Source organism: Diceros bicornis, chromosome 21 (assembly GCF_020826845.1).
Source record: "Diceros bicornis minor isolate mBicDic1 chromosome 21, mDicBic1.mat.cur, whole genome shotgun sequence".
NCBI classification, from domain to species: domain Eukaryota; kingdom Metazoa; phylum Chordata; class Mammalia; order Perissodactyla; family Rhinocerotidae; genus Diceros; species Diceros bicornis.
In genome coordinates, this window is record NC_080760.1 from 57,333,336 (window position 1) to 57,361,129 (window position 27,794).

A 27,794-nucleotide genomic window follows, 5' to 3' on the forward strand; every position below is an offset into this window, starting at 1 on the left:
ACCGCCCCGCCCACAGCGCGGGAGTAGGAGCCCGGGGGCGGGGCCAGGCGGAGGGGCGGGGCCGAGCTGCGCGCGGGGGACGCCCCGCCCCTACCCAGGTGGCCGCGAGGGCGCCCTCGCCTGCGCCGGCGTCTTACCCCCGAGATCGCCGACGCCGGAAACGGCAGCGCGGCCCTGCCCCCCGCACTTCTGGGGCTGCTCTAGGACGGCGCGGCGTCTCTGGTCGGCTCAGAGCAAGCCTCGTGCGCGAGGGAAGCGGGTGGGCAGGCGGTGGGCGTCAGCGCTGTGGGACGCTGATTCTCCTCCCACTTCTCTGCTCCAGTCCAGGGAGTAGGTGTTGGGGCGTAGCGGGACCCGCCCCACGCACCTCTTGGCCCCTCGGGGTCACACTTCTCGCCTGATATCTCCAGTTGGCAGGCCGCGCTCCCACTTATGTATTCCTCTAAATAACAACACATTCACAAATAAAGATGTTCAAATAAAACATGGTTTAAAAAGTAGCACTTGAGGCAGCCTTGCAGATGAGGGGAAGGGGCTGTCAACTTAAAAGCAAATTTGCATGTTATTTTATCCTCAAAAGGAGTTTATTGTGGACTAGCCAAAAGAATTGCAATTCAGGTACTGCATGCTATGATGAACCTAGGGAAATCCAGAAAAGAAAGTGATACCTGCTCAAGACAAGGTTGAGGTAAGGGAAGCCATATTGTAGAAAAGAAAAACTCTATTGAAACTTTGAATGACCTCTGATAGACCAACCCAGCTGGATACACACCCTCTGGGAGATCTAACTGCTCTGTAGATATTAGGACCCCTGCTTGTGCATGTACCTCCCAGCTGCGATAAGATGATAACTGCATTTTTGAATTACTTAGGAATGTGATGACTCCCGAACAGAGAATCTATGCTGATAGCCATCATCAGTGAAAACTGAAAGATCTGGTGTGGCACTCCCAGTCTGTAACACCAGAAGGTCAACATTCCTAACCCTCTCCCCAATAACCCAATGGCCTATATAACTACTGTAAGATTTCGTGCCCTCTTAGGATGGTTCTTTTGGACATCAGTCGGCCATCTTCCCTCTTGCTAGCAAGCTGTAATAATAAAGTCCTTTTTCTCCTACCACCCTGCCTCTTGACTATTGGCATGTCTTGCCACCAGCAGAAGGCCCCACCTTGGGGAGTAACAAAAGGAGGGGAGCTGCTTTTATAGAGAAAAAGGGGAGCAGGGAGGGGCTGTTCTGAAGGGAAGTCTGTTGGGGGGAAGTAACACTTCAGGGCAGCAACAGCTTCTCATTGGCTGAGCTGTGATGTTTCTCATTGGCTGGGCTGCTGTGTTTCCCATTGGCTGAGATGTAGAATTTCTCATTGGCTGAGCTGCTGTGTTTCTCATTGGCTGGGCTGAGGCATTTCTCATTGGGTGAGCTGCTGTGTTTCTCATTGGCTGGGCTGTAGTGTTTCTCATTGGCTGGGCTGTAGTGTTTCTCACTGGCTGAGCTGAGGCATTTCTCATTGGCTGAGCTGCAGCATTTCTCATTGGCTGAGCTGCGGCTTTTCTTATTGGCTGAGCTGTGGCGTTTCTCATTGGCTGAGCTGCAACATTTCTCATTGGCTGGGCTGTTGCCAGGTTGGGAGAGAAATCCCTCAGTAGTAAAGTAGTTGTACTTCTTACCCAAGATGAAGTGTGTCTCTTCCTGTTTGGTAAGATTGATGGTGTGTGATGGGGGTGAGAACTCCCCCTATAGGCCTTCCCCACTTCAGTTTAGTTGAGGTTTCTTTTACTAATTTCCACATTTCTCCCTTTTGATCAAGATCTTTCTCTGAAAGCATCACTGATCAATAGTCAGGTTCTCTGCACATGGTGATCTTGTCCCTCCGTGCCAGGAACAACTTTTCCTCGTTGTCGTGTCCCACGTTGGAGGGAAAGTGCATAGTGATTGGAAGCCATATCAGCCACATTGAGTGACAAGGAAGGTTAGGAGGGAGAATTCACAGGCATTTCCCGTATAAAGTCTATATTCTCCAAGGTCATAGGCCTCGGAGATCATCTTCAAGTGCTGAGATAGCATCGCCTTATTAGGTACATCATTTCTACAGAGCTTCACCAGGCAATAGGTACAGAACTTCACAACAAGTAGACAGAGTAAGATTAAGAGCAATACTATAAGCCCAGTTTGCAAATGGTTCTAAACCAGGAGCCCAGACCTGAAGGTACCAGCTGAACAAATCAAAAGACTGGATCGTTAGGTGAAATTGGTTGTAGACACTATGGCTGCTCTCCAATCTGATGTAACTGGGTTTCCACTTCCCCAGAGGCACTTATTCATGTGCACCAGGAGGCGTTCGCCACTGCACAGACACAGCGAGTGGATAATTGAGGGCTACACAATTATCCAAGACCACCTTGGCCAATGAGTTAAGTGACCATTGCTGAGCTGAAACTGCTTTGGCTGTGGAATCGGCCAGCTCTTCTAGAGTCAGGGAGAGATTCCTGATCATTTGTTCATTGCCACTCACTCTGATCCACGGGAAGAAAGTTCTTCCCACGGAGGCAAACCCGGAGTCATGTACGCCTCCTAGAAGTTCTCATTTAGGGTGGCTATGGAGATTTAATGGGAGAGACCAATGAGAGGTCTCTGGTTATGCAGAGAGAACAGGACAGTGAAGACGGCAAGGGCACACTGTCCTTGTATTCTTCAGCTGTCAAGGCGATGAGTTGCCCAAGCATAAAGGCCATTACTGAATCCTCCACAGATGAAGACATAACCAGGGGGTGTGCATAAGGCCCCCACATAAGTGATAGCATCTATAGAGTTCTTCATTAGCGTAGAGGCATTGGCATTATATAACCAAGGCTCAGATACTATGTTGTTACACACTGAGAGGTTCTCTAAATATATGGGTACATCAAGAAATTTAAGATGGCCTGGATTACACTGGCAGCCTCACAGAATTTTTCATATAAATATTCAAAAGATCTTGTTTTTCTTCCAAGGTTGGGTCAAATTAAAGCAAGGGATGAGTTTAGGTAGGCTTAGCACCCTGAGTCAGTAAAATGGGCCAGCAGATCAATTTACACAAGAAACAGCACCTGGAACCCCATTGAAATTACTTATAGGGTGAACTAAGGGGTCATTACTGTCTTGGACAGACTGAGGTTTCTGATGGCAAACCAGCAATCAGAAAGGTTTCCCTCTTTTGCAAGGGATTGGGAAATGCAGACAAGGGCATTGTCCCTCCAGGAAAGGGAGAGAGAAAATAAAGTAAGAAACAACAGTGGTAAGAGGGTGTACAGGCCTGGTCCAGTCATCTCTGGAAAGCTGTCTGCCTCAGATATCAGCTGCTTCTCTTCCTGGTCAATGTGATCTGGAGTCTCCAGCGTTTGTGAAGGACCAGATGTCAGGTGGAGCCTTCTCCAGCTGTGAGAGGTGCACCCAAGGCTTGAGTCTCTGAAGTTTGGCTGCCATATGGGTAGTGAGGAGGACCTATTATAGTCACTTCCAAGGAGATTTGAAGGGCAGTAAAATTGGAAATGTCGGTTTGGAGTATCATAGCTGGACATTTAAGAAAACTAGAAGAATTTAGGATCCAGTACAGCTTACAGGTATAACAAAACCCTAAGGATAATTAATAGGACTAGAATTTAATATCTACAAAGGTGCAAACATGATTTCTCTCTCCACAATAATCCTCATTTTAAAAATAAAGATAATCATAGTAAAACATTTGTTTGCATTAAGCTTGGCCTGATTATTAATATAAATGCAGCAAGAATAGTGATTGACCATATAAGCTCTTTTTTGAGATTGCTTTGCTGGAACCTTGTAAGCAAGGTACTAGGCTGATTTTCCAAGCAGTTCCTTAAAGCTGTCTGGTCATGTCTGGATCTGTGTACGTCTTTCTTGAATATAACAGTCTAGTCAAAGCCTTGGTAATGTAGCCAATACTTTCTATGGTGTCCTGTTACAAGGAGAACAGACCTTCACTGAACCCATGCAAATAAGTACGTGGTTATGAAAAGAATACTTACAGAATCAGGCAGGGAGAAGAAGATAGATGCTTCAACCTTGTTGCAAAGATACATTTTACCAGATTGCTGCAAGTTATAGACAGCTTAAAGGAGAGGAGAAAAAAAAGGAGTCCTTTACATCTAGAAAACAAAACATCAAAGCAATCCTGAGCCCTCCACTCACTTCCAGGAACTCGCACCCAGTTCAATGTTATCAACACCTGTATTCAGAGTACTTGTCAAAGCCTTTTCCATAAGTCTCTTTGAAAATGAAACATATTTGTAAAAGAATCAGAGTAAAACAATAACTGTCTATAACTGACAGAAGACTTTTTTGTTTTAAAAGAAGGCAATGAGTAAATACAATTGACAAGGAAATTTGGGTACTTTCGTGACACAGTTTAGACAGTAACTAGAATTACAGGTAATAACATTATATTAGGACATATCAGATGTTTAGGAATTTTATACAATTTCTAGAACACTTTAGTAACATTCGCCCATACAATATAACCTAAAAAGGTTTATTATTGCTTATTGGACTGTGCTTCTCATGTAATTGGACATACCAAATAAGCCTAATTAGTGTAATATCTTTCTTTTTATAAGGAGATGTCCCAGGTATCCTCTGGAAAATCCCAAAGTTACATCCTGGTAGAAAAAATGTCATTTAGAATTCAAATAATTTGGGAAGCTTGCCAAAAATATCAAAAGGTTTGGACACTTGACCAAATAGGATCACAGATCATTATTAAACAATACTTAAGTATCTATTTGACCAAAGTAACAATGACAGGTTTCAAAGGCAAATACAAAAGGTTACATAGTTGTAAGCAAAACTTAACTCCTCAATATTATGAAGACTCAATTTTCTTACATAATTAAAGACATGATAGAAACAGCACAAAATTACTTTGACAAAAGACAAAAATCTCTGTTTTCTAGGCATATTGCTTACAGGTAAAGAAACTTTCGCAATATGCTATCAAGAGCAGACCAATAGCCAAAGAAAACTTTGTTCTCTTAACAGAAAATAAAACCAAATTTTTATTTTGTATCAGCTTATTTTGATATTAAAATTTATTCATTCCAGTCTTAGCCAGTCATGACTGCTCACAAAATTCTTTTCCCTCAACGGAATGTGTTTCCATTCCTCAAACCTCCTTTTACCGAAACACACGTCCAACTTTCCCTGCATAGGGAAATGTTTCCCTTTTATTTCTAGTAGCTTTAGTTACATATATTAGAATTCTTAACCCCTAGGATCCCCAATTCCTAGTGAAAACTAAGCAGTAAGCAATCATGGACTGGAAGGTTTATAAATACTTCACAATTTTTTGGAGCATATGCCATTTTGAGTAGTGCAATCTTTCAATGTGGCACAAGACATGGTTACTAACAGACCCAAATTTATTTTTAGTTTCTTTGCAATAGGAAGCCAAAAGTAAATAAACTTATGTTCAGTAATTAATGTTTATCCTATTTGGAAATGATTTAGATATTTAATGACTATCCATTGTTTAGTTTAAACTTTGTAGAAACATTGATCTTATTTACATTTATTTTAATTACTCGGTTTTAACAATCATGCTTGGATTAGACATTAAATAGCCAACTAACATCCTAAGTTACTTTCTCACTGACAAATTTTGTAACAGAGACAGCATGAGCCTACTTGACTAGTAAACCCAGGCAGAGAAAAAAGTTGCACATTTGCATGACACCCAGTACTATCAACTCTGAAGACAAGCCTTTGTTTTTATTTACACCAACAAGCTTAAGCTAGCTTTTGTTTACTAAAGATTAATCCTAGATCACGAAAACTTGAAAATCACTTGAGTTAGTTTCTATATTTCTGAGATTTAGGAATACTTAATTTATAAGCACTTAATTTCAAACCAATTAAACAGAGCTCTTTACAAACCACGTGTAGCAATACCATCTGGAGGTAGAAATATATCACATCTCTAACATACATACATAGACACACAGACAGACATAAACAGAGATCTCATAGCTTTTTTTCACTGAGGAAGATTCACCCTGAGCTAACATCTATTGCCAATCTTCCTCTTTTCATATGTGAGCTGCTGCCACAGTGTGGCCACTGACGAGGGGTGTAGGTCTGCGCCTGGGAACCAAACCCAGGCTACCAAAGCAGCGTGCACCAAACTTAACTGCTAGGCCACCAGGGCTGGCCCCTTCATAGCTTTTATTTTAAAACTTTAGATATGTCTCAGGTACAAAACTCAAAAGAATAGTTGGAGAGGGCCGGCCCCGTGGCTTAGTGGTTAAGTGCACACTCTGCTACTGGCGGCCTGGGTTCAGATCCTGGGCGTGCACCAACACACCACTTGTCCGGCCATGCTGAGGCGGCGTCCCACATACAGCAACTAGCAGGATGTGCAACTATGACATACAACTATCTACTGGGGCTTTGGGGAGAAAAAAGGGAAAAAAAAAAGGAGGAGGATTGGCAATAGAGGTTAGCTCAGGGCCGGTCTTCCTCAGCAAAAAGAGGAGGATTGGCATGGATGTTAGCTCAGGGCTGATCTTCCTCACAAAAAAAAAAAAAAGAAAGAAAGAAAGAAAAAGAATAGTTGGATCCAAATTGTATTTATGGCAGATGGACTAAGTTAAGATTACTTGTTCAGGTGGCCAAAGTCTTCTACTAAAGATTTTTATTTGCATGCTGTAAGGATCCTTTTAGAGCTGTTTTTGGAGTCATTTGTCTATTATCAAAAGTCTATGATAATTGCTATTTGAATTTTTTCTTCTACTTGTTTATTTGCTCCAGTTAACTTAGAAATAGTAATTAGGGGGTTAGCATTTGAATCCTCAGAGGGTCTGATTTAAAGGGGCAGGTTTTCGCAGAGGGGAAAAGAGGAAGATGGGATCAAGGATAGAGCCTGGGCACAAGGTGGCTGCTGGGGTGGAGTCTGAGACAAGCAGCCTGGGAGACAAACAAGATGGTGCCTGAGACAGAGAAGAATGCGGGGAGCACAAGGTTTCAGAAACCATTTTGTTCTCCCTCAGCTTTTTAATTGTTTCAGCTGATTTAGACAAGATATCCCATAGTGAGGTGATTTTTGAGCTTTGTACGTATCCAGAAGCCCCCAGGTACCAAGGAAAATAGACATACCACTTGTTTTGCTTGATTTTAAAGCCACAGTCTTCCAATTTGGTTTTAAGAAAAGCTAGTTTGGGGAGATCAAAAATTCCTCATAACAGCTATTGCAATTCTGGACTGATTTGGTCTTTTTGGCCCACTTAGTTAAAAATGCACATGCAGGGGACCCAAAGTTCTTAAACATAAACCCAACCGAGGTCCCTGAAGCAGGGTTTCCCTCAAAACATTTGGATGATTGGGATCCCACTTCTGAAATTTCCTCTGAAAACACAAGGAAGTTGCTAGAGTCCTAGCCCTGCTCCCCAAAGGAACTTAAAAACAAAAGAAAATTGCTAGATTTCCAGCCCTGTTTCCAAAAGGCATTTGAAAACCAAAGAAAAACTCCTGATTTTCAGCAAGCCTGAGACCCAAAAGGAACTGAGTACTCACCAAGGACAGCGCCTTGAACCTGGAGGACAAAGTCCCTCCACAAGAGGACAAGCTTCTCTGGATCTGAAATAAAGTGTGAGAGCTCAGAACGCAAAGGAAGTGGAGCTCAAAATCCAAGAGGAGACTCACCAAACGGAAAGGAGGTGGCAACTCACAGAAGCATGAGCATAAGGAGCTCCGTATGGGTACCTCACTCTATTCTGGGGGTCACTGTGTCTCCGGGGGCCACCTCCTTTGGATCCCACTCTTCTGACATCATATATGTCAACTTAAAAAGCAAATTTGCCTGTTACTTTATCTCAAGTTTGTTTGGGAATAGCAAAAGAATCTTAACTCGATATGTGCACGCTGTGATGAACCATAGACAAATCCAGCAAACAAAGGAGGGGAGCTGCCTTTATAGAGAAAAAGGGGGAGTAGGGAGGGGCTGTTCTAAAGAAAAGTCCGTTGGGGGGAAGTAGTTCAGGGCAGCAACATCCTCTCATTGGCTGAGCTGTGGTGTTTGTCATTGGTTGAGCTGTGGCGTTTCTCATTGGCTGAGCTGTGGCATTTCTCATTGGCTGAGCTGCGGCATTTCTCAATGGCTGAGGTGCGGCATTTCTCATTGGCTGAGCTGCAGTGTTTCTCATTGGCTGAGTGGCAGCATTTCACATTGGCTGAGCTGCAGCATCTCTCATTGGCTGAGCTGCAGTGTTTCTCATTGGCTGGGCTGTTGCCAGGTGGGGAGAGAAGTCTTCCTTCATAGTCAAGTGGTTTTCCTTCCTGTGGGAGATTCAAGTGTCCTCTCTCCCTGTTTGGGGTGATTTACCGTGTGTGATGGGGCATGGGAGCTCCTGCTACAGGCCTTCCTGACTCCAGTCTAGTTAAGATTTCTTTTGTTAATTTCCACAGGGCAAAATAAGGGAAAGAAAAATTAGATGAAGCCATCGACCTTAAAAATAAAACAGCCAGTTATTTTTCCAGCAAGATGAGTTTATTCAGGAATAACAGAGGAATTGAAACTTGGGATCAGTAAGCTATAGCAAAAGTCATAGGCAAGTGCAGCAAGCAAAGGAGAGGAAGGTTGCTTTATAGAGAAAAAGGAGGGAATTGGGAGGGGTTATTTTGAACAAAAATCCATTGGTGGGAAATGAGAGCCACAGTTTCACAGTGGCTAAGTTGCTGGGGTAGTTGATTTCTTCCAGGAGATGCAATGTACATCTTTTCCTGTTGGGGTCTGTAATTGACAATTCTTCTGTCATTGACGTTGATGATCTTAAACAAATAGACAGCCAGTTATTTCTCCAGCAAAAATGGGTTTGTTTGGGATCAGCAAAGAATTACAAGTAGGGATTTGCAACCATGGCCAGCCACATGCAAGTCCATAGCAGCAAGGGGAGGAGGAACTCCTTTATAGAGGGAAGAGGAAGTTGGGGGGGCTACTGTGAACAGAGTCCTTTGGAGGAGACTGGGAGTTTGAAGCGTTGTAGCTGTTCGTTGGCTGAGCCCTGACAGCCTCTCGTTGACTGAGCTTCTTGCTGGTCAATAAGAGGAAGTCTGTCTTCTTCCTTTTGGGCTCTGCTCTAGGCCTAGGGCTTGAGAGCTCCCCCTTCTGGCCTCCATTTTAATGAGGTTTCTGTTTATTAATTTTCACAACATTGAGTGGTACTGCATGAGAGCTGCCCTGCCTGGTCTCCCATCTCCATTTTAGTGAGAGTCCCCTTTATTAATTTTCATGAAGCCAAGATTGATCTTGTCTCCCAAATATGCCGTAGGCCCTGTACCGCTATTAGAAATCTGCTACAAGTTTAGGTTTGAGCTTGAGGCAAGCAACCAAGAAGGCGAATATCTAAAAGTTTAAAATAAGCACCATGCGAAATTGTCACACAGGATTAAAAAGCTGCCCTGCATAATCAACATTCAGTTCTGGGAGAGTGCAGAGAGTTAGGCGCTGGTGCTGCTGGGAGTGTGATGAACAGGATCTTGGCAATCAGTCGAGCTGTACCAAAAGAGCCTTAAACACTTCTAACTTGGTAATTCTACATCTGGGAATCTATCCCAAGGAAATAGCAAAAGTTATAAAGACAAGGGCGCCCATCCCAGGGTTTGTTCTTTTTTATAATGGGGAAAATTTGGAAAATATCTAGTTATTTGTAAAGGGGAAAATTTGGAAACTATCTAAGTTTTCTATAACAGAGTAAGAGGCAAATCAGTTGTCTTCTATCCACTCAACTCAACATTGTGCAGCCATTAAATGTGATTTGAGAAGAAATTTTATTGGCAGAGTAAAGCTCATGAAATAGACTATGAAAAATGGGACAAAAATTATATTTATGTTTTGATCTCAATTGTGGATGCATTACCAAGCAATGGGCTCACTCTGCTCGCCGCGATCAGAGCCAATTAATCACAACAAGTTAGGCATTGAGAAACGAAGTTTTAATTCAATTAGCCAGCATAACCGGGAAGATGGTAGACTAATGTGTCAAAAAACCATCTTCAAAGATTACAGAATCTTGAGGCAGTTATATAGGGAAAATGGGCAGTAAGGAGGGGGTCCAGGGATGTTGGTCTCCAGGCATGATGGGCTCCAGGCATCACATTGTTCCATTCTTCTTTCAGCTGTGGTGGATATCTTGTAGGTGTGTTTCCCACCTGTGGTCAGCCTGTTCCTGGAGAGAAACTCACAGAACAAAGTTTTTAATTTATCAAGTTATTGGGGAGTACATACGTAAGCAGAGACTATAAATCAGGAGAGCATGAGAATTTTTTAGAGCACGTACAGAACAGTGAGTAGTCACACAGAGGAGGGGCTGGGGCCATTTAGTGTAACAAGATGGCCTCACTTACAATTTTCCCCCCTATCAGTAGTAACCCATAATCTTATGGTCAAGGGGGAGACAGGGTGCTGTAATTTCTCTAGCTACTTCTTGTTTAATCAGGACGTCTTAGGGGGACCATAGTGTGGAAAAGAGTTACTTTTCCTTTGACCCCCAATAAATAGAACTGTGAGAAGATGGGTTAGATAGAAGAGATCAAGACATATTTTAGCTCTCCTTGGGGTTCCGTCAGCCAATTTTCCCTCAATACACATGGGATACTTTCCCATGATTTTGGGGCTGACTTGATCCAGGAGTGACGTATCCAGGGTTTCACGCCTGCAAGTTTTTTTTTTTTATATAATTTTATTTACTTTTTCCCCCAAAGCACCAGTAGATAGTTGTACGTCACAGCTGCACATCCTTCTAGTTGCTGCATGCGGGATGCGGCCCCAGCATGGCCAGAGAAGCGGTGCATCAGTGAGCGCCCGGGATCCGAACCCAGGCCACCAGCAGCGGAGCGCACGCACTTAACCGCCAAGCCACGGGGCCGGCCCATCACGCCTGCAAGTTTTATGATGAGTGAGTGGTGAGAAGAATCTCGAAGGGGCCCGTCCATTTGAGTGACAACTGGTTTTCAGGTCCCTGGTCTTTCCAAGTTTTCAGCAAAACATGGTTGCCAGGTCAGAAGGTGTGTGGAGGGATGTCAGACAGATATGCAGACCTATGAGAAGCAAACTCATGGACAGAAGTTAATACAGAGTTTAACGATTTAACATAATTAGTAATCATAAGATTCTTTAAAACATCTAGAGATTTAGTCCCAGGGGAAGATGTCCGAAAGTCTCCCATATAGAATTCCAAAAGGATTCAATTTGAGTCCACTTCGGGGAGCTACTCTAATCCATAGCAGGCAAGGGGCGCTGCCTTATCCCAAGTTAGTTGTGTTTCCCGACAGATTTTGGCAACGTTTTGTTTTTTTAAGGTGTGATTTATTTATTTTTTTATCTTTCCAGTTGATTGAGGTCTCCAAGCTGAATGTAGTGTCCATCAGATATCTAAGCTTCTGGACACTTGTTGGGTTATTTGGGAGACAAAAGTTGATGCATTATCATTCTGTAAAGTATTAGGCAGACCAAACCTAGGGATGATTTTCTTAGTAACATGCAAGTGACTTCTGATGTTTTCTCAGTCCTAGTGGGAAAGGCTTCTACCCACCTAGTAAAGGTGTCCACAAACACTAACAAAAACCTGAAATTCCCAGTTGCGAGGGGCATCTGGGTAAAGTCTGTTTGTCAGTCTTTAGTAGGCCAATTTCCTTTATGCTGGGTTCCCAGATGTTGAGGACTGGAAGAGATCTTGGGGTCGTTTTTCGCACAGGTTATTCAATTTGGGTTGCCTGCTGTATAGTCTTTTGTAGGTGGGGCTCTATGATGTACTTCTGGACCCATTAGATTTTCCCTCTGGTGGCCACAGCAATGTATGATAGCTACCTGGGTAGGCTCATTAATAGCACCAAGCAGTTTTAAGATATTAGGGCCATGTCTGATTTCCTTTTTTCCTGTTGTTTTCCTTCCAGACTGTCCCATGGGCATGAGCCACAGCAAAGGCATAACGGGAATCTGTGTATATATTTACTCTTTTCCCTTGAGTTAGATGTAGAGCCCAAGTGAGGGTGATGATTTCTGTCTTTTGAGCCGATATCCCTGGGGGTGGGGCTTTAGCCTCTAAAATTTTTTGTAAAGTTATGACTGCATGCCCCATGTGTCTCTTACTTTGATCCACAAAGTTGTTGCCATCTGCGAAGAGTTCCAAGTCTGGTTTTTCTAGTGGACAGTCCAACAAATCAGGTCGGCTAGGATACTGTTTCAATAACTTGTCAGCAGTCATGTTCTAAGGTTTCTGATGTCTCATTAGGGAGCAAGGTGGCTGGGTTTAGGGAGGACGATACTTGTATCCATACATTTGGATCGTCCAAAAGGATGGCCTGGTATTTGTTCATTTTTCTGAAGTAAGCCAGTACCCCCCTTTTTGTTTGGGACACTTGATGTGGCACATACACTGTGTTGGTTTGGCGCAGGGTGAATTTTTCAGCTTCCTGCAGGATGTCACAGGGAGCAGCCACTGCCCTGAGGTGGGGGTCCAGCCCTTGACAGTCTGATCCAATTGTTTGGAAAAATAAGTCATTGGCTAGAGGGTCATGCCTAGATTTTGAGTTAAAACCCCCAAGCTTATTTCTTGTCTTTCATGTACATATAGGCTGAAGAGCTTGTCCAAGTTAGGAAGCCCCAAGGGTGGGGCTGAAATTAACTTTGTCTTAATGGTATCAAAGCCTACCTGACACTCCTTTGTCCATTCTCGTGGTCCCAAGTCTAGGCCTTTTAAGGCTTCATGGAGGGGTTTTGCTATGAGACCATAGTTAGGAATCCAGATCCAACAGAAACCGTCCATGCCCAAGAATCCTTGTAGCTCTTGCCAGGTGGTGGGAGGGCTCAGGCATGCAATAGCCCTTTATTTGGTCTGGCAGCAGTTCCCTCTGGCCTTTTGATAATGTAAACCCTAAGTATGTAACCTTTTGTTTTCAGATCTGTGCTTTCTTTTGTGAGATCTGTACCCATATTCAGCCAAATGATTAAGGTCTTTATTGTGTTGGCCAGACACTGCTCACAAGCGGGGCCTACTATCAGCAAGTCATCCACATACTGTAACAGCAATCCTTCCTGTAATTGTAAGTAGCTCAATTCTTTAGCTAGGGCCTCCCCGAATAGTGTAGGGGAGTTTTTGAAGCCCTGGGGGAGCATTGTCCAACAATGTTTTTGAGTGGGCTGAGTATCTGGGTCAAGCCATTTTTAAATGCCTTTAGGGGCCGGCCCCGTGGCTTAGCGGTTAAGTGTTCACGCTCCGCTACTGGCGGCCCGGGTTCGGATCCTGGGCACGCACCGACACACCGCTTCTCCGGCCACGCTGAGGCCGCGTCCCACATACAGCAACTAGAAGGATATGCAACTATGACATACAACTATCTACTGGGGCTTTGGGGGAGAAAATAAATAAATAAAATTTTTAAAAAATAATAAATGCCTTTACGCAAAGAGTTGATGCGATTCTTCTGCGAGCAGTATGCAGAAGAATGCATCTTTTAAGTCTAAAACTGAAAACCAGACATATTCACCCGGAATGTTGTTTACGCAGGTGTCAGGGCTGGACCCCACAGGGTGCAGGTCTGGAACCACCTCATTTATGGCATGAAGGTCCTGAACAAACTGATATTCCTCTGAATTCTTTTTTGTTGTTTTTTTTTTTTGACTGGGAGAATAGGACTGTTATATGGCTACTGGCCAGGTCTGATTAATTCTGCCACCAGGAATTTCTGCAGCACTGGCTGAATGCCCTTCTGAATCTTCTGTTTTAGTAGACATTGTTTCAGGCTAGGCTTTATCTTTCGGGTTTTCAAGGGTATATGCATTGGCTGGACATTCTTTGCTTTCCCAGGCTTCCCTTCTGCCCACACGTCAGGTCTTATCTCGTTGAGAATCTCCGGTGGCAGCAGGTCCAGTGGTGGTGTCTGAACACCTGGCAGGGCCATCTGGAAGTGTGAGAATTGTTTGGTGGCACTGGCACCTCTAGCTGGCCCGGAGCAGGTCACTTGAGCATTCAGTTTACATAGAAGGTTTCATCCCAGGAGGGAACGTTCAGACATATAAAGGGAATTCAGGCATATAAAATTTTTCCAATTGAAAAGATCCAAGGTAGAGAAAGGAGAGTGCATCCAAATGAAGCCAGCCAGTCGCCCTTGTCCATTTATGCCTATGGGATATTGGTACAGTGGAAATTGCCCTGCTCTGGAAAGGGCCCCCTGACCGAATCGTGTCCCGTGCCAGGTTTGAGAAGGAAGGAGTCCCTCTCTCAGACCTGGTAATCCTTCAGGCATTTTCCCCTGGACAGGCCGTGGGCCTGGGAAGCAGGGGAGGAGGAGGAGGGAGGAGCCAGGGGACTCCTCGGTCCATTGTCCCCCTTCCTTGATGTAGGTACAGCAGCATAAAAGCTTAAACATAGGGAATTTTATTTTCCTGTCCTTCCTTCTTATCGAACAATTCTAGATGCAAGATCATATCATAATTGAGTGACCTGTTTGGGGGCCACTTTTCTCCTGAGCCCCGTGTATACTGGGGCCAGGCTACATTACAGTAAAAGATCATCCTTTTCTTTGTCATGGGCTCATTACTGAAATCAGCCCAATTGGCCAGCATGCACCCTAGTGGGCCGGTTTTTTTGGAATGGATGGAGTGGTGCCCATGGTGATAAAGTTGTGTCTGAAAATTAATTCACCTGGAGAAGGGTGCAGGGCTTGACTCTGGGCGTCCAGATAACTATGGGACTTATCCAAATCCTACTCTGCCAGAGCATACAGTTCTCACACCAGTGCTAAACAAGCCAAAGAGGGAGGAGGTGAGATCTAATTTCACAACGCCAGTGTAGGAGGTCAGGTGCCTGGCAGAAAGTTTCTATTTTGCAGGAAGTCCAAGTCCAGCTTACTTTAAGCCCAAACCTAACTTCCACACAATGACAGCAAAGAAGGTGCCCGACAAGACAGACAAAGGTGGGAAGGGACGGTCGGGCTGTGCTCTCACGGCTTCCTCCTGAGCATTAAAAACACACAAACAGCAGTGCCTGCATTGAGGCGTACAATTCCAGCTTGACACTTGACAGAAAAGGTTGCAAACTTCACGTCTCCACAGATGATGTCACAAGCACTGGAAGTATGCTGTGGGATTCTGATATGGAGAAAAACTGGCACACAGGTTAGTGGAACAACACACACACTCAGGAGAACAGAACATACAGGTGTGCGCACCACAGAAAAACCAGAGACCAGTCTTCCAGATAATATACTGGGCAGACTGTACTTTCCTTTATCCCTAAACAACAGTGCCTAATCCAGATGGACCTTGGCCTGCCCAAGGCCCCCAGACAAGGAAAAAGGAATTTAGTACCCAGGAGGCCCACTCCGGACGACTCACTTAGCTGCAGATGCAAACTCGTCAGCTCATGATCCAGTCCTTCGTTTCTGGATCACTGAAGCATTAGAGGCCGTCGGCAAGCGAGGAAGCCACCAGGGGAACTCCCCGGCTGGAAAAAAAGAAAAAGAAAAACCCGTCCAGCAGCTGTGGGGAAAAATCCCAAAACAGCTTCCTGCAAGTTGACCAGCCACGGGCAGAGGCTCATCCCATCTAGGTCGCCAGAGTTTGTTACTGAGCAATGGGCTTGCTCTGCTTCCTGCGATCAGGGCCAATTAATCACAACGAGCTAGGGATCAAGAAACAAAGTTTTAATTTGATTAGCCAGCACAAGGGGGAAGATGGTTTTTTGAGACCTTAGTCTACCATCTTCCCGGTTATGCTGGCTAATCGAGATACGCCCGCCAGAAAGTGTATGTTTGAAAAGCCGGACGGCTCCACGTGTTGGCAGAGATGTGGGGCATTGGGAGCTCTTTGAAACTTTTTTTTTTAATTTAATTAATTAATTTATTTTTCCCCCAAAGCTCCAGTAGATAGTTGTATGTCACAGCTGCACATCCTTCTAGTTGCTGTATGTGGGATGCGGCCTCAGCATGGCCGGAGAAGCAGTGCGTCGGTGCGCGCCCGGGATCCGAACCCGGGCTGCCAGCAGCGGAGCGCGGGCACTTAACCGCTAAGCCACGGGGCCGGCCCTCTTTGAAACTTTTGATGAGAAGACAAAATGTTACAGCCACTCTGAAAAACAATCATGCACTGTCTCATAAAGCTAAACATATACCCATTCTGACCCAGCAATTTCATTCCTAAACACTTACCCAAGAGAAGTGAAAACATGTACACAAAAGACTTGAAAGTTCACAGCAGCTCTATGCATGATAGGCAAATCTTGGCACTATCTCAAGTGTCCATCCACGTGACAGCGAAGAAACAAACTGCGGTATATTCAACCTACTGAGCTATAAAACTATAAAACAGAACAGATTCCTGACAGCAGGCAACCGCATGGATGAATCACAAACACATTATGCTGCGTGAAACAAGCCTTACCTGAAGGAACGTATACTCTATGTCCTCATTTATATAAAATTCCAGAAGGGCCAAAACTGACCTGCAGTGGGAACAATCCCTGAAGGGTTCTGGGAAGGAGGAGGAGGATTGACTGAGCTCAGAGCTGTGAGTGCACCAGGGACTTATCACCTGAGGGGGCCAGGGCAGCCGTTGACATAAGTGACCCTTCCCAAGGCTGAGCTGTCCTCTCCCTAGGCTCACTGGCCTTCTGCAGGAAGAGAGATTCTGACTGACCCAGCCTGGGGCAGGGTCCCACAGCCCAGGCACATGTGTTCCTGATGTGGAGGTCGTCTGGACCACCACCTTCTCATAGGGAACACTGGAATAGATGCCTTGAGAAGGGCCAGTCTCTTTCGTCCGTACGTCCACCAAGCCTTTTCTGTACCGATGCTTGCTTGTTGCTTTGCCTTCTTTCCCACCTTAGATGGACATTTCACATAAATGGAATCCTACAATATGTGGTCTTCTCTGTCTGGCTTCTTTCACTCAGCACAGTGTTTTGCAAGTTCATCCATATTGTAGCATGTCACTGTCAGGAGAGAGGGAGAATCTCCCTCTGCCCTTTTCCTTAAGGTTCTTATGGCTGGCCAAATAATTACCAAGACAGGTTAGCAGGAGAAAATAATACCAAGTTTAATAACATGTATACATGGGAGAAACTCAGAAATGAGCAACTCGTCCCTCTGTCTAAGCTGCTTGCTTAAGTATTGCAGCTAAAGGCGAGGAACGTGTTGGGGGTGTGTAGTGATCTGGGACTTCAGAGGGCAAGAACACAAGTCTTTTCAGGGTCATCTATAGATAATGTGGTCAGGGAGAGACAGAGTTTTTGATAAAAGGGGCTTGGTGCCTTTCCTATTGTAACCTCTATCCTGCATTATCTTTACAGCCATCGTGATAGAAGATCTGTTCCAGGAAGGAGCCACCACGTCAAATTCTTTAGGCAGTTAGTGGGGGAGGTCAAATGTCCCTCAGAGAAAATAATCAAGGTAAAGAGATATATTTCAGGGTGGCCAAATCTTGATCTCCCACATCACTAATGCACTCCTTTTTATTGCTGAATACTATTCCACTGTACGGATGTAGCACAATATGTTTATGTATTCACCAGCTGACATACATTTGGGTTCTTTCCATTTTGGGCTATTATGAATAATGTTGCTAAGAACATTTTTGTGCAAGATTTTGTGTGAACATGTTTTCGTTGTTCTTGTGCATACAACCGGGGATGGAATTGTTGGGTCATATAAATATTTCTAACTTAAGATACTGCAAAACTCTTTTCCAGTGTAGCCATACCACTCTCTATTCCCACCAACAATGTACAAGGGTTTCATTTTGTCCACGTCCTCTCCAACACTTGTTATTTGTCTTAGTTTGGGCTGCTATAACAAAGTGCCATACGGGGTGGCTTATGAACAACAGAAATTTTTTCCCCACAGTTCTGAAAGCTGGAAGTCTGAGATCAGGGCGCCAGCATGGTCCGTTCTCGTGAAGGCCCTTTCAAGCTTCCGACTGCCAACTTCTCATTGTATCCTCATAGAGCGGAAAGAGAGCTAGTAAGCTCTATGGCCTCTTCGTAAAGGACACTAATCCTATTCATGGGATTCCATGCTCATGACCCAATTACCTCCCAAAGGCCCCACCTCCTAATACCATCACATTGGGGCTTGCGTTTCAACACATGAATTCTGGGGGGACACAAACATTCAGGACATTGTACTGTTTGTCTTTTTGATGACTACTGTAGGGGGAAGAGGGAGAATCTCCCTCTGCCCTTTCCCTTAAGGTTCTTCTGGCTGGCCAAATAATCAACAAGACAGGTTAGCAGGAGAAAATAATACCAAGTTTAATAACATGTATACATGGGAGAAAGCAGGGACACTGCGTTTCTCAACACAATAGCAGAAATTCTCGTCTTAAATATCATTTTCAGCCAATGACAAAGGAGGATTTTGGGGGTGGGGGAGTCAGTTACAGGAGATTACCACTAAAGCACAGTAAACAAGAGTAAGGTTTATTATACAGCCCCAAGGCCTCATCTTCCACATTGATAAGTTACTAGAAATGAGCTCACCCCCCCTTTTTCTCAATACAGAGAGGGAGATACCTTTACAAATGGAGACTTCCCTTGTAAATGATTGTCTGACAACTCCTCGCAGGGCCATCCAAAGAATGTGGCCAGAGAGACAGGACTCCCGATAAGATGGGCTTGTTGGTGCCTTTTCTATTGTAACCTCTATCCTAAATTATCTTTTATAGCAGTCATGATAATAACCCCTTCCTAAAACAGATTTTTTTTGGTTTTAAATTCTTTAGGCAGTTTGGGAGGGGAAACTCAAATATTTTTCCTGAGCTCTCTGAGTCCTTATTGTCTTCAGCTCGAAATAATCCGCATACCAGAGTGGTGCTTCCTGGGGCAGCTTGCCCTGAGCACCATCACTACCATTCTAATAGTGTGAAATGGCACCTCCCTGTGGCTTCAATTTGCATTTCCCTACTGACCAGCAATGCCGAACATCTCTTCATTTGTTCATTAGCCATTTTATATCCTCCTTGGTGAAATGTCTATTCAAATCTTTTGCTCATTTTGTTAATTGGGTTATTTGTCTTCTTTTCACTGACTTTTAAAAACAACAGCTTTATTGCGAGACAACCTACATCCCATACAATCCACGTATTTAGTGTGTACAGCTGAGCGGCTAAGCACGTTCACGTTGTTGTGCAGCGTCCCCGCAGCGCCCTCCCCCGGCGACCCCTTCCCCCGTGCCGCCACGCCCTGCCCCACGCGGGGCCGCCCTCCCTCGGGGACCCCCTTCCCCCTTCCCCACCACCAAGGCCTCCTCCCTCCGGGTCCCCCTTGCCCCAGGGCGCCGGGCCCAAGACCGGGTCTCCGCGCTCCCGCTCCTGCTCCCGGTCCCTCCCTCCGGCCCACAGGCCTCCGGCGGCCGCTGGTGTGAATGAGGGGCCCGCCACCAGGCCCCAACCGAGACCGGGCCGCCGGGGCCATGAAGACCTCTGAAGGCACCGCGGAACGAAGACTGAAGGGCGGCCCGCCGCCTCGGCCCCGCCCCTCGGGCCCGCGGATCACGGAGGGCCGGGTCCTCCGGCGTCCTAGAGCTTCCCGGAAGTGTCTCTGGGACGCTTCCGGGGACCAGGCCCCGCTTCCGGTCCGGCTGCTCCGCTCAGGACCGCGCGCGCCAGGTGTGGGGGCGGCTGGGCCCGGGGCCGCGGTGAATAGGGTCGCCCTTCCCCGGGCGGGGGCGGTGGGTCGTTGGCCACCGTGTCCGGGGAGCTCTGGAGGCCGGAGGCCGATCCGGTGCAGCTTGGGGCGGGGCCTGACGGCGCTGACCGCGGCCTGGGCCCGTTAGGTGGGCAGGGCCGCCGCGGCGTGCACAGGCAGGACTCGAATCAGGCCCTCCTCTGTCGGCTCCTTTCTCCGGGCGGGTGGCCGGAGAGGGTCAGCGGGGGCAGCACGCTGGCCTCCAGGGTGCAGGGCCTGCGCAGCGGGGCGGCTGGGACGTGGCAGGCCGTTCCCACTGGTAGCCGGGCAGTGGGTGGTCGTTGACACCCACGTGCCGGGGGGACGCCCCGGCCCTCCGGAGGAGGGGGGGTCGATGAAACCGGTGGAGGGCGCGCTGCGCAGCACGCGGGGCTGTGAGGACCGCGCCTGGGCGCCGCGGGGATGGGCTGTGCCTCGCCGGGCCTGCTCCAGCGCCAGGCGCGCTCTGCTGCCTGAGCAGGTGTGTCGGTGACCTGAGACGCGCCGTAACTGCCCTTCAGGGGGCGTCAGCCCTTTTTTCCGGATACCAAGTATCTCTGTTGCCACGTGAGCCTCAGCCCGTCCTGCCGGGGGCTGCGTCTGGGTCCCGCGTGCTGTGGTGGGCACAGCGGGGACCTCTGTAGACAGGCCTGGGTTCTAGTCCTTGACTCGGGCAGTTGCGTCTGAGCCTGCGTTTCCTTATTGTTGAGGTGAGAGTAGTAACGGGGTCTTGCAGGGCTCTCGTGAGGGTCGAAGTTGCGTAGTTGTGATCCCGTTGTGGTGGGCAGCAGTCCTGGTGGCTGCAGTGTCTTTGTTCTCTGGACCTTTCTTCTTCTCCAGGCTGTCGTTCCTTGTTCATTTGGAGGACTTATGTGTGCTCTGCTGTTTCCTGGTTCTCTTCCTTCTCTTCTCCCCACCCAGGCCCCCTTCCCTGCCAATTCCTGCCTCCTCACTTCCTGGGACTACAGTGGGCCCTTCTCCCACCTGCTCTCAGGGGCCTCCCATCACATTGGCTGTCATCAGTGGTTCACGCTATCAGCGTCTTGAAGGCAGAGACCACCTCAGTCCTCATTTGCTGGCCCAAAGGACATGGGAGTCACTGGGCTTCTCCCCCCCCACCCCCAGGCAGGTGCAGCTGGAACCTCACCTCTGGGCTGGCTGATCAAACAGGACGAAGCAGCAATGTCTGCCATGGGGGCTGCATACCTACATCACCCTGGTGACAGTCACAGTGGCCGGGTGAGTTTCCTGGGGGCCCAGCTCCCCCCAGAGGTGGCAGCAATGCCCCGGCTCCTGGGGGACCTGGACAGGGGCACATTCAGAAAGTTGTTGAAGCTGGTGGTCAGCGGCCTACAGGGAGAGGACTGCCGGGAGGCTGTGCAGCGCCTTGGGGCTGGCGCAGACCTGTCGGAGGAGCGGCTGGGTGCCCTGCTCGCCGGCATGCACACCCTGCTCCAGCAGGCCCTCCGGCTGCCCCCTGCCAGCCTGAAGCCCGACGCCTTCAAGGAGCAGCTCCAGGAGCTCTGCATCCCCCAAGACCTAGTTGCGGACTTGGCCAGCTTGGTGTTTGGGAGCCAGCGCCCCGTCCTCGACTCCGTGGCCAGGCAGCAGGGGGCCTGGCTGCCCCATGTTGCTGACTTGCGGTGGAGGGTGGACGTGGCGATCTCCACCAGCACCCTGGCCCGCTCCCTGCAGCCGAGCATCCTGATGCAGCTGAAGCTTTCGGATGGGTCGGCGCACCGCTTCGAGGTTCCCACAGCCAAGTTCCAGGAGCTGCGCTACAGCGTGGCCCTGGTCCTGAGGGAGATGGCTGACCTGGAGAAGAGGTGCGAGCGCAGACTGCAGGACTGACACGTGCTCGCCGTTCCGCTTCGGTCACCTTGGGACAGCAGGTCAGACAGGTGTCTCCAAGTGAAGCCTGCCCATCCCAGGAGGCGCTCTTCAGGGAGTGCTGGGTTGTAATCCTGTCGTTCTCTGGTTGAAAAAGACAGCTGTGTCTTGTCTTTTTTTGAAAGTAAAACAACTGTAAAAACGTTCTCCTAAGTGGGTGTCCAGCTGCACACCCCTCCCCTGGCTGTTGGTCTTGTTGAGTGAGGGCACCCGCTGCTCTGGTGTGACCATGTGTGGTCCGGTCGTGGCCTGGGGTCCACACCAAGGCCTCTGTGCCAGTGATGGCGCAGCCCGGCCCCACATAGCCTCTGAGCTCCACTCATTTGCTTTTGTGACCCTGTGTTCCAGTGTGGACGTTTTGTTCTCCTGTCTCAAAGCCCTGACTTCACAGAGTCTACGGTCTAGTGGGAGGGGGAGATGCTACAAAACACTTAAGAAAGGTAACTAGTGCAGCTTGTCAGAGGATGGTAAGTGATGCAGAAAACAGCAGGGCGGGTGGTGGGAGGACTGGGCGCCAGTTTAGGTTGGGTCTTGGGGGGGCTCCTGGAGGACGTGGTGTCTGAACAAAGACTTGAGGTGGCGAGGGAGCCTCGTCATCTGAGGGGCGGGGACTCCGGGTGGAAGGAGCAGCTGGTAGTGCACGGGCCATGTGGCTGCAGCCACATGAGGGGGAGGTGAGTGGAGGATGCAGAGGGCAGGCCCCAGGGGCCTGTGTAAGAACTTGGCTCAAATCTGAGTGAAACAGGTTTGATCTGACAATTGTTTTAAAAGGATCCCACTGGATAAAAGTATGGAGAGCAGAGTGTATGGCACAAGGGTGGGGGTTGGGATCCTGGTGGATAGCCTGTTGCCAGAGTGGAGTTGGTGGTGGCAGGGGAGAGGGAAGCAGGGGCCTCTCCTTGGTGCCTCTAGGGTGGGAGTGTACAGGGCCCATGGCCAGCATTTCCGCCTCCAACATAACTGCACACCAGGTAGGGAGCCTTGGGATACTGCTCTCTGCAGAGCCATTTGCCGTCAGGCTGTGTTTCCCCTTGCTGTGTCCCTACCTCCGTGGTCTGCTCTTTCCCAGGAAACTGGGTCACAAATCTCGTAGGATAAATAGACCTGAGCAGCGTGCAGGAACTTCCTCTGAAAACAGCAAATGTGCTTGGTGCGTGCCTGGCACCATGCCCTTCCTCAGCTCCCCCTTCCCACGCCCCTGCTCTGTGCCTGGCCCCATTGCGAGGAGCAGTGTTTGCTCGGCGCTGCTTACAGACCGCCCCCGCCATCTCAAGGCCTTTCCTGAGTGAGGGTCATGGCAAGTTAGGTGTGGGCCAAGGGCAGGGAGAGCAGGAGGGGGGCTGAGGACGAGGTGGGGGGCCGCTGCAGACTCAGAGCTGGGGTTTCAGATGCCGAGTCCCCCGGGTGGAGCCTCCAGGTGGGGCCCAGGCCTGGCTCAGCAAAGAGGCGCAGACTCCCTCTGTCTCCTTTAGCATCAGCTGGCGTCCTCGGGCCCTGCTTCCCCAAAGACAAGGATGGGAGCTGAGCTGGGCTGTCCAGGATGCCTCCCCAGCCCACCCAGGACACGTCCAGGTAAGCTGAGGGCTGTGTCTGCCTCAACCGGTGATCGAGGCTTTCTATGGCTGTGTTTTTTTTTTTCTTTTCTGTGAGGAAGATCGGCCCTGTGCTAACATCTGCCAATCCTCCTCTTTTTTTGCTGAGGAAGACTGGCCCTGGGCTAACATCCGTGCCCATCTTCCTCCACTTTATATGGGATACCGCCACAGCATGGCTTGCCAAGCAGTGCGTCAGTGCGCGCCCGGGATCCGAACCGGCGAACCCTGGGCCGCTGCTGGGCCGCTGCTGCGGAGCGTGCGCACTTAACTGCTTGCACCACCGGGCCGACCCCTACGGCTGTGTGTTTCTATCTTGACCATTAGACACGTTTAGGGGATGTGTAATCATTATGGCACATTTGGAAAAACCCAAAAAGTAAAAACACTTAAATGAGGTTACAAGTCCCTTTACCCATAGATAGCCATGGAAACCATCCTGACCAGACTTCATACTTATGCTGTGTGTCTGTCTTTGTGTTAACACAGCTCTGTTGATTTAACGTGTCCTGAGTATGAGAGTCATGTCTCAAGGCTGCAAAACATGACATCTCCCCAGTGAGTGTGTTGTATTTTACTTATGCGTGACAAACAAAATATCACAGGCTGGGTGGTTTAAACAATAGATGTTTATTTAAACAACAGTTCTGGAGGCTGGAAGTCCGAGACCAGGTGCGGGTGTGGTTGGCTGAGGGCCCTGTTCCTGGTTGCAGACTTCTGGCTGTGTCTTCACATGGGGGAAGGGGCCAGGGAGCTCTGTGGAGTCTCTTTTTTCTGGGCACCAACCCCATCATGGGGCTCCACCCTCATGACCCAGGCACCTCCCAAAGGCCCCACCTCCTAACACCATCACATTGGGCATTAGGGTTTCATCATACGAATTTTTGGGGGACACAACTATTCAGACCATAGCAGCTTCTGTGTGTTTTTCCTCTTTTATTTTTTGCTACTAAAAATCACAGTGATGGGCTGGTCCGGTGGCTTAGCGGTTAAGTGCGTGCGCTCCGCTGCTGGCGGCCCGGGTTCAGATCCCGGGTGCGCACCGATGCACTGCTTCTCCAGCCGTGCTGAGGCCACATCCCACATACAGCAACTAGAAGGATGTGCAGCTATGACATACAACTATCTACTGGGGCTTTGGGGAAGAAAAAGAGGAGGAGGATTGGCAATAGATGTTAGCTCAGAGCCGGTCTTCCTCAGCAAAAAGGAGGATTAGCACGGATGTTAGCTCAGGGCTGATCTCCCTCACAAAAAAAAAAAAAAAAAAATCAGTGATGTTAGTGATAAAAGCATTTTATGTATTAAAAGTATTTAGAAGTAGGAACAGAGGAGGCCGAATGTGAATGTTTTAAAGCCCTTGATATTATTGCCAAACCCCGAGTACATCTTCAGTACTTATTTCTGAAGCGCCCCCTACGGGTCAGTCCCTGGCGATGCAGCCATGAGCACAAAGAAATGACAGGTGTAGCCAACAGGTGCAGATCGAAGTGCTCATGCCAGGCCCCAGTCTAAGCGTTGCACATGTGTTCATGCGTTAACTCACAGTAAAGTGTGAAGTTTCTCCACAGGTGACGAAGCACAGAGATGTTAGTGCCTTGCCCAATGTCACACAGCTGATGGAGGAGCCGGTGGTCTTTTCTCCATCAGCCTTCCCTCCACCCCCCCGGATGAGGCGTCCCTGTGACAGTGTCCTTCGTCTGCTGTCTTTTGAGCTTGTGACCGCGTAGGGTGGCAGGACGGGGCTTCAAGAGGCTCTCCCTGCTGGCTCATGTGCTCTGAGCGGCTGCTGGTCCCAGCGTGAGGATACACGTTTAGAATTGAAAGTCACTGAGACTTGAGGCTTCCATTATGCAGGAATTTGGCCAGTGCAACCAGGAATAGAGACCTGGGGTCTGAGCCCGGCCTTCGTGCCCCAGCAGGGTGCTCTGGGCTCCACTGCCATGGAGGGACCACGTGGCTGGGACTCCATGGTTCTAAGCCATACGCCTTGCGGCAGAGGAGAGGCACCTCCCAGGCCACCCTCGTGTTGGCGTCTGTGAGAAATACGCACTCCTTCCCAAGGGACCCTCGGGAGGGGAGAACAGAGCATCTCTTGAAACCATCTCAAGCCTCAGCAGTCCTTGCAGGCTGGGTGCTTTTCCACTCACAGGCCAACAGGCTCGGAGTTGCACGTGGCAGAGATTTGCACACCCTTTCCCTGCCTGCCGGGCTGCAGAGACCCCCTTGTCCTCGTGAGCCTGGCCAGGTTGCCTGGCTGTTTGTGTCCACAGCTACATGGCTGTACCCACTCTGCTAGTCCACTCCTCGGGCCCCTGGAGGATCTGAGGAGGGTCAGCTGACTCTAGGAGGGCCCCACACCCCTCGCAGGCACAGCATCTGGTCACACCGTCTGCTCCTGTCTCCACCCTCGCAGGATTCCGGGTTAGTGGGGGCATAGTGCTCTGCTTGCTCACCAGCCCCTACGCCGCAGAAGGTGCTGTCTGCCTTTTATGCCATCTGGTGAGGAACAGCAGGGTCAGAACATTGTTCTCCATCCTCGTAGACTGGATGTGGCAGCCGTGACCATGTTGCCCCTCCCACAGCAGCTGCGGGGCAGCCCTTCCCTCCGCTCCCCCGGCTGCTTGCCAGAGCTCCTGTGGCCAGGAGCGGGTAGCACAGACCTGCTCTCGGCGCTTGGATGAGCTCATCTCTGATACGGGAATTTCCTTTTTTTTTTTTTTTAATTTTATTTATTTATTTCTTCCCCCAAAGCCCCAGCAGATGGTTGTATGTCATAACTGCACATCCTTTTAGTTGCTGTATGTGGGACGCGGCCTCAGCATGGCCGGAGAAGCGGTGCGTCGGTGCATGCCCGGGATCCGAACCTGGGCTGCCAGCAGTGGAGCGCGAGCACTTAACCGCTAAGCCACGGGGCCGGCCCAGGGAATTTCTGAGTTTGTCCCAGTTTGTGAGCCCTCGTACTTCTGTCTTGGGGGACGTGCAGGCACACAATGACACAAGACGTGTCAAGGTGCAGGTGGTTAAGTGGCTTGCGTGAGACACAGGATGGGGAATGGGTTGTTCCCAGGACTGTTGGCTCCTGGGGCTGGGACGGAGCGAGGGACGGAGGGGCCTCGGCCTTAAGGCCGCACGTAGGATTTTGGCCTTACTGTGGGAGCAGTGGGGACAGACACGATCTGATTGGAGCCGGTCCCTCCAGCTGTGGGGCACCGACTTGCAGGCCAGCGGGGGTGGCCCTTCTCACCCACATCCTCTAACTCAGGGCATTGGTGAACTTTTCTGAAAAGGGCCAGAGAGTATTTTAGCTTCCAGGATGATAACGATTCTGTCAGCTCTACCATCGATCATGCCACGAAAGCAGCCAGAGACAATATGTAGACGAATGGGCATGATTGTGTTCCAATAAAAGTTTTTACGGGCACTGAAATTTTAATTTCATGTGTCACACAATATGTTCAACCATTTAAAAAACCATTCTTAGCTCCAGAGCTGTACAAAACAGGTAGTGGGTGGGTGGTAACTCTGTTACCTCCCTCACCCAGCTGTCTCGAGGCTCGGGTGGGCAGATCTTGTGTGCCCACAGGACTCCCCCAGGCTACAGAGGGACTGTCCACCCTCATCTGTGGTCAGTCTCCACCACAGACCCGGACTCGAGGACAGGGGCTGGCCCCGTCCACCTTTGCCCCCAGGCCCGCACAAGGCCTTGCAGAGAACAGATGTTCACACCTGGAAAATTACCTTTCAGTTTTGTTGACCTTATTTAGGTCTCTGTGGAAACTCTTGAAGCCGGGTATTTCCTCTCCCTAACGTCCTGACCTCAAAGCCTGGAGGCTCCCCAAATGCATCATTCATTCATTGAACAAACATTTCCCAGGCTCTGAGTGTAAGCCGCACGCACTGGGGATACAGGGATGTGTAAACCCACCTGGGCTCTGACCCCCACCTCCACTTTATTTGTGAAGCTTCCAGCAAGCTCAAAATAGTTCCAATCCAATGTCACATATCAAAGCTTAATCTGATAATTGAGATAAAAAGCAATTTCAGGTCAAAGTCATGGGTTTAATTTACTGTCTCCAAGAGAGAAATCCAGAGTATTTTAAAATCTACCCTGAAACAGAGTTCTGAAAATTCTTAAAATGAGTTTACCATCATATATACTGAAGCCCAAATTGGGAAATATAGCTTGAAAGTAGAACAGAATATCCCAAAATGTGCACCACCCTACGGATAGCCCTCCTCCTCTCTCCTCGAAAAAGAACCAGCAGCACACGTGACATGCACGGAAGCTTCTCGAGCATTCCTGGGACCTCAAACCTGTGCAGTAGTCTGAATTCAAAATGTCACGCCAAGCAAGCCCTCAAGTATCAGGCATCCTTTTCACATGGACTCCACATCCCATACTTCTGCAGCTGGTCTTTAGACTGGAACACAGGGCTGTAGGCTTTTCCATTGAATTCTCAGTTGTATTGGGACGTTTAAGTGAACAAAGCACATTAAGAGTTGAGAGAGGGCCAGCCCGGTGGCTTAGTGGTTAAGTACGTGCGCTCCGCTACTGGCAGCCCAGGTTCAGATCCTGGGGGCGCACCGAGGCACTGCTTCTCCAGC

The 27,794-nt window shown here is 48.6% G+C and overlaps 1 protein-coding gene across 2 annotated transcripts; it reads left to right on the forward strand.

Moving 5' to 3' along the window:
* Positions 1-19,592: 19,592 nt before the first annotated feature.
* On the forward strand, positions 19,593-21,740 carry COMMD5 (COMM domain containing 5). Of its 2 annotated transcripts, none has more exons than XM_058565282.1 (2): positions 19,593-19,649; positions 20,833-21,740. In XM_058565282.1, the coding sequence occupies exon 2, from the start codon at positions 20,890-20,892 to the stop codon at positions 21,556-21,558; it is 669 nt and encodes a 222-aa protein (XP_058421265.1). In that variant the 5' UTR covers positions 19,593-19,649; positions 20,833-20,889; the 3' UTR covers positions 21,559-21,740. The 2 variants fall into 2 exon arrangements, with proteins under 2 accessions (XP_058421265.1, XP_058421264.1); XM_058565281.1 differs by lacking the exon at positions 19,593-19,649 and adding an exon at positions 19,682-20,188.
* The last annotated feature ends 6,054 nt before the right edge of the window (positions 21,741-27,794 follow it).

Coding starts and splice junctions, on each gene's coding strand:
- COMMD5 (XM_058565281.1), top strand. CDS start 20,063: ATGAAACCGGTGGAGGGCGCGCTGCGCAGCACGCGGGGCTGTGAGGAC. Junction 20,189..20,832: donor GCGCTCTGCTGCCTGAGCAG/GTGTGTCGGTGA, acceptor CCCCACCCCCAG/GCAGGTGCAGCTGGAACCTC.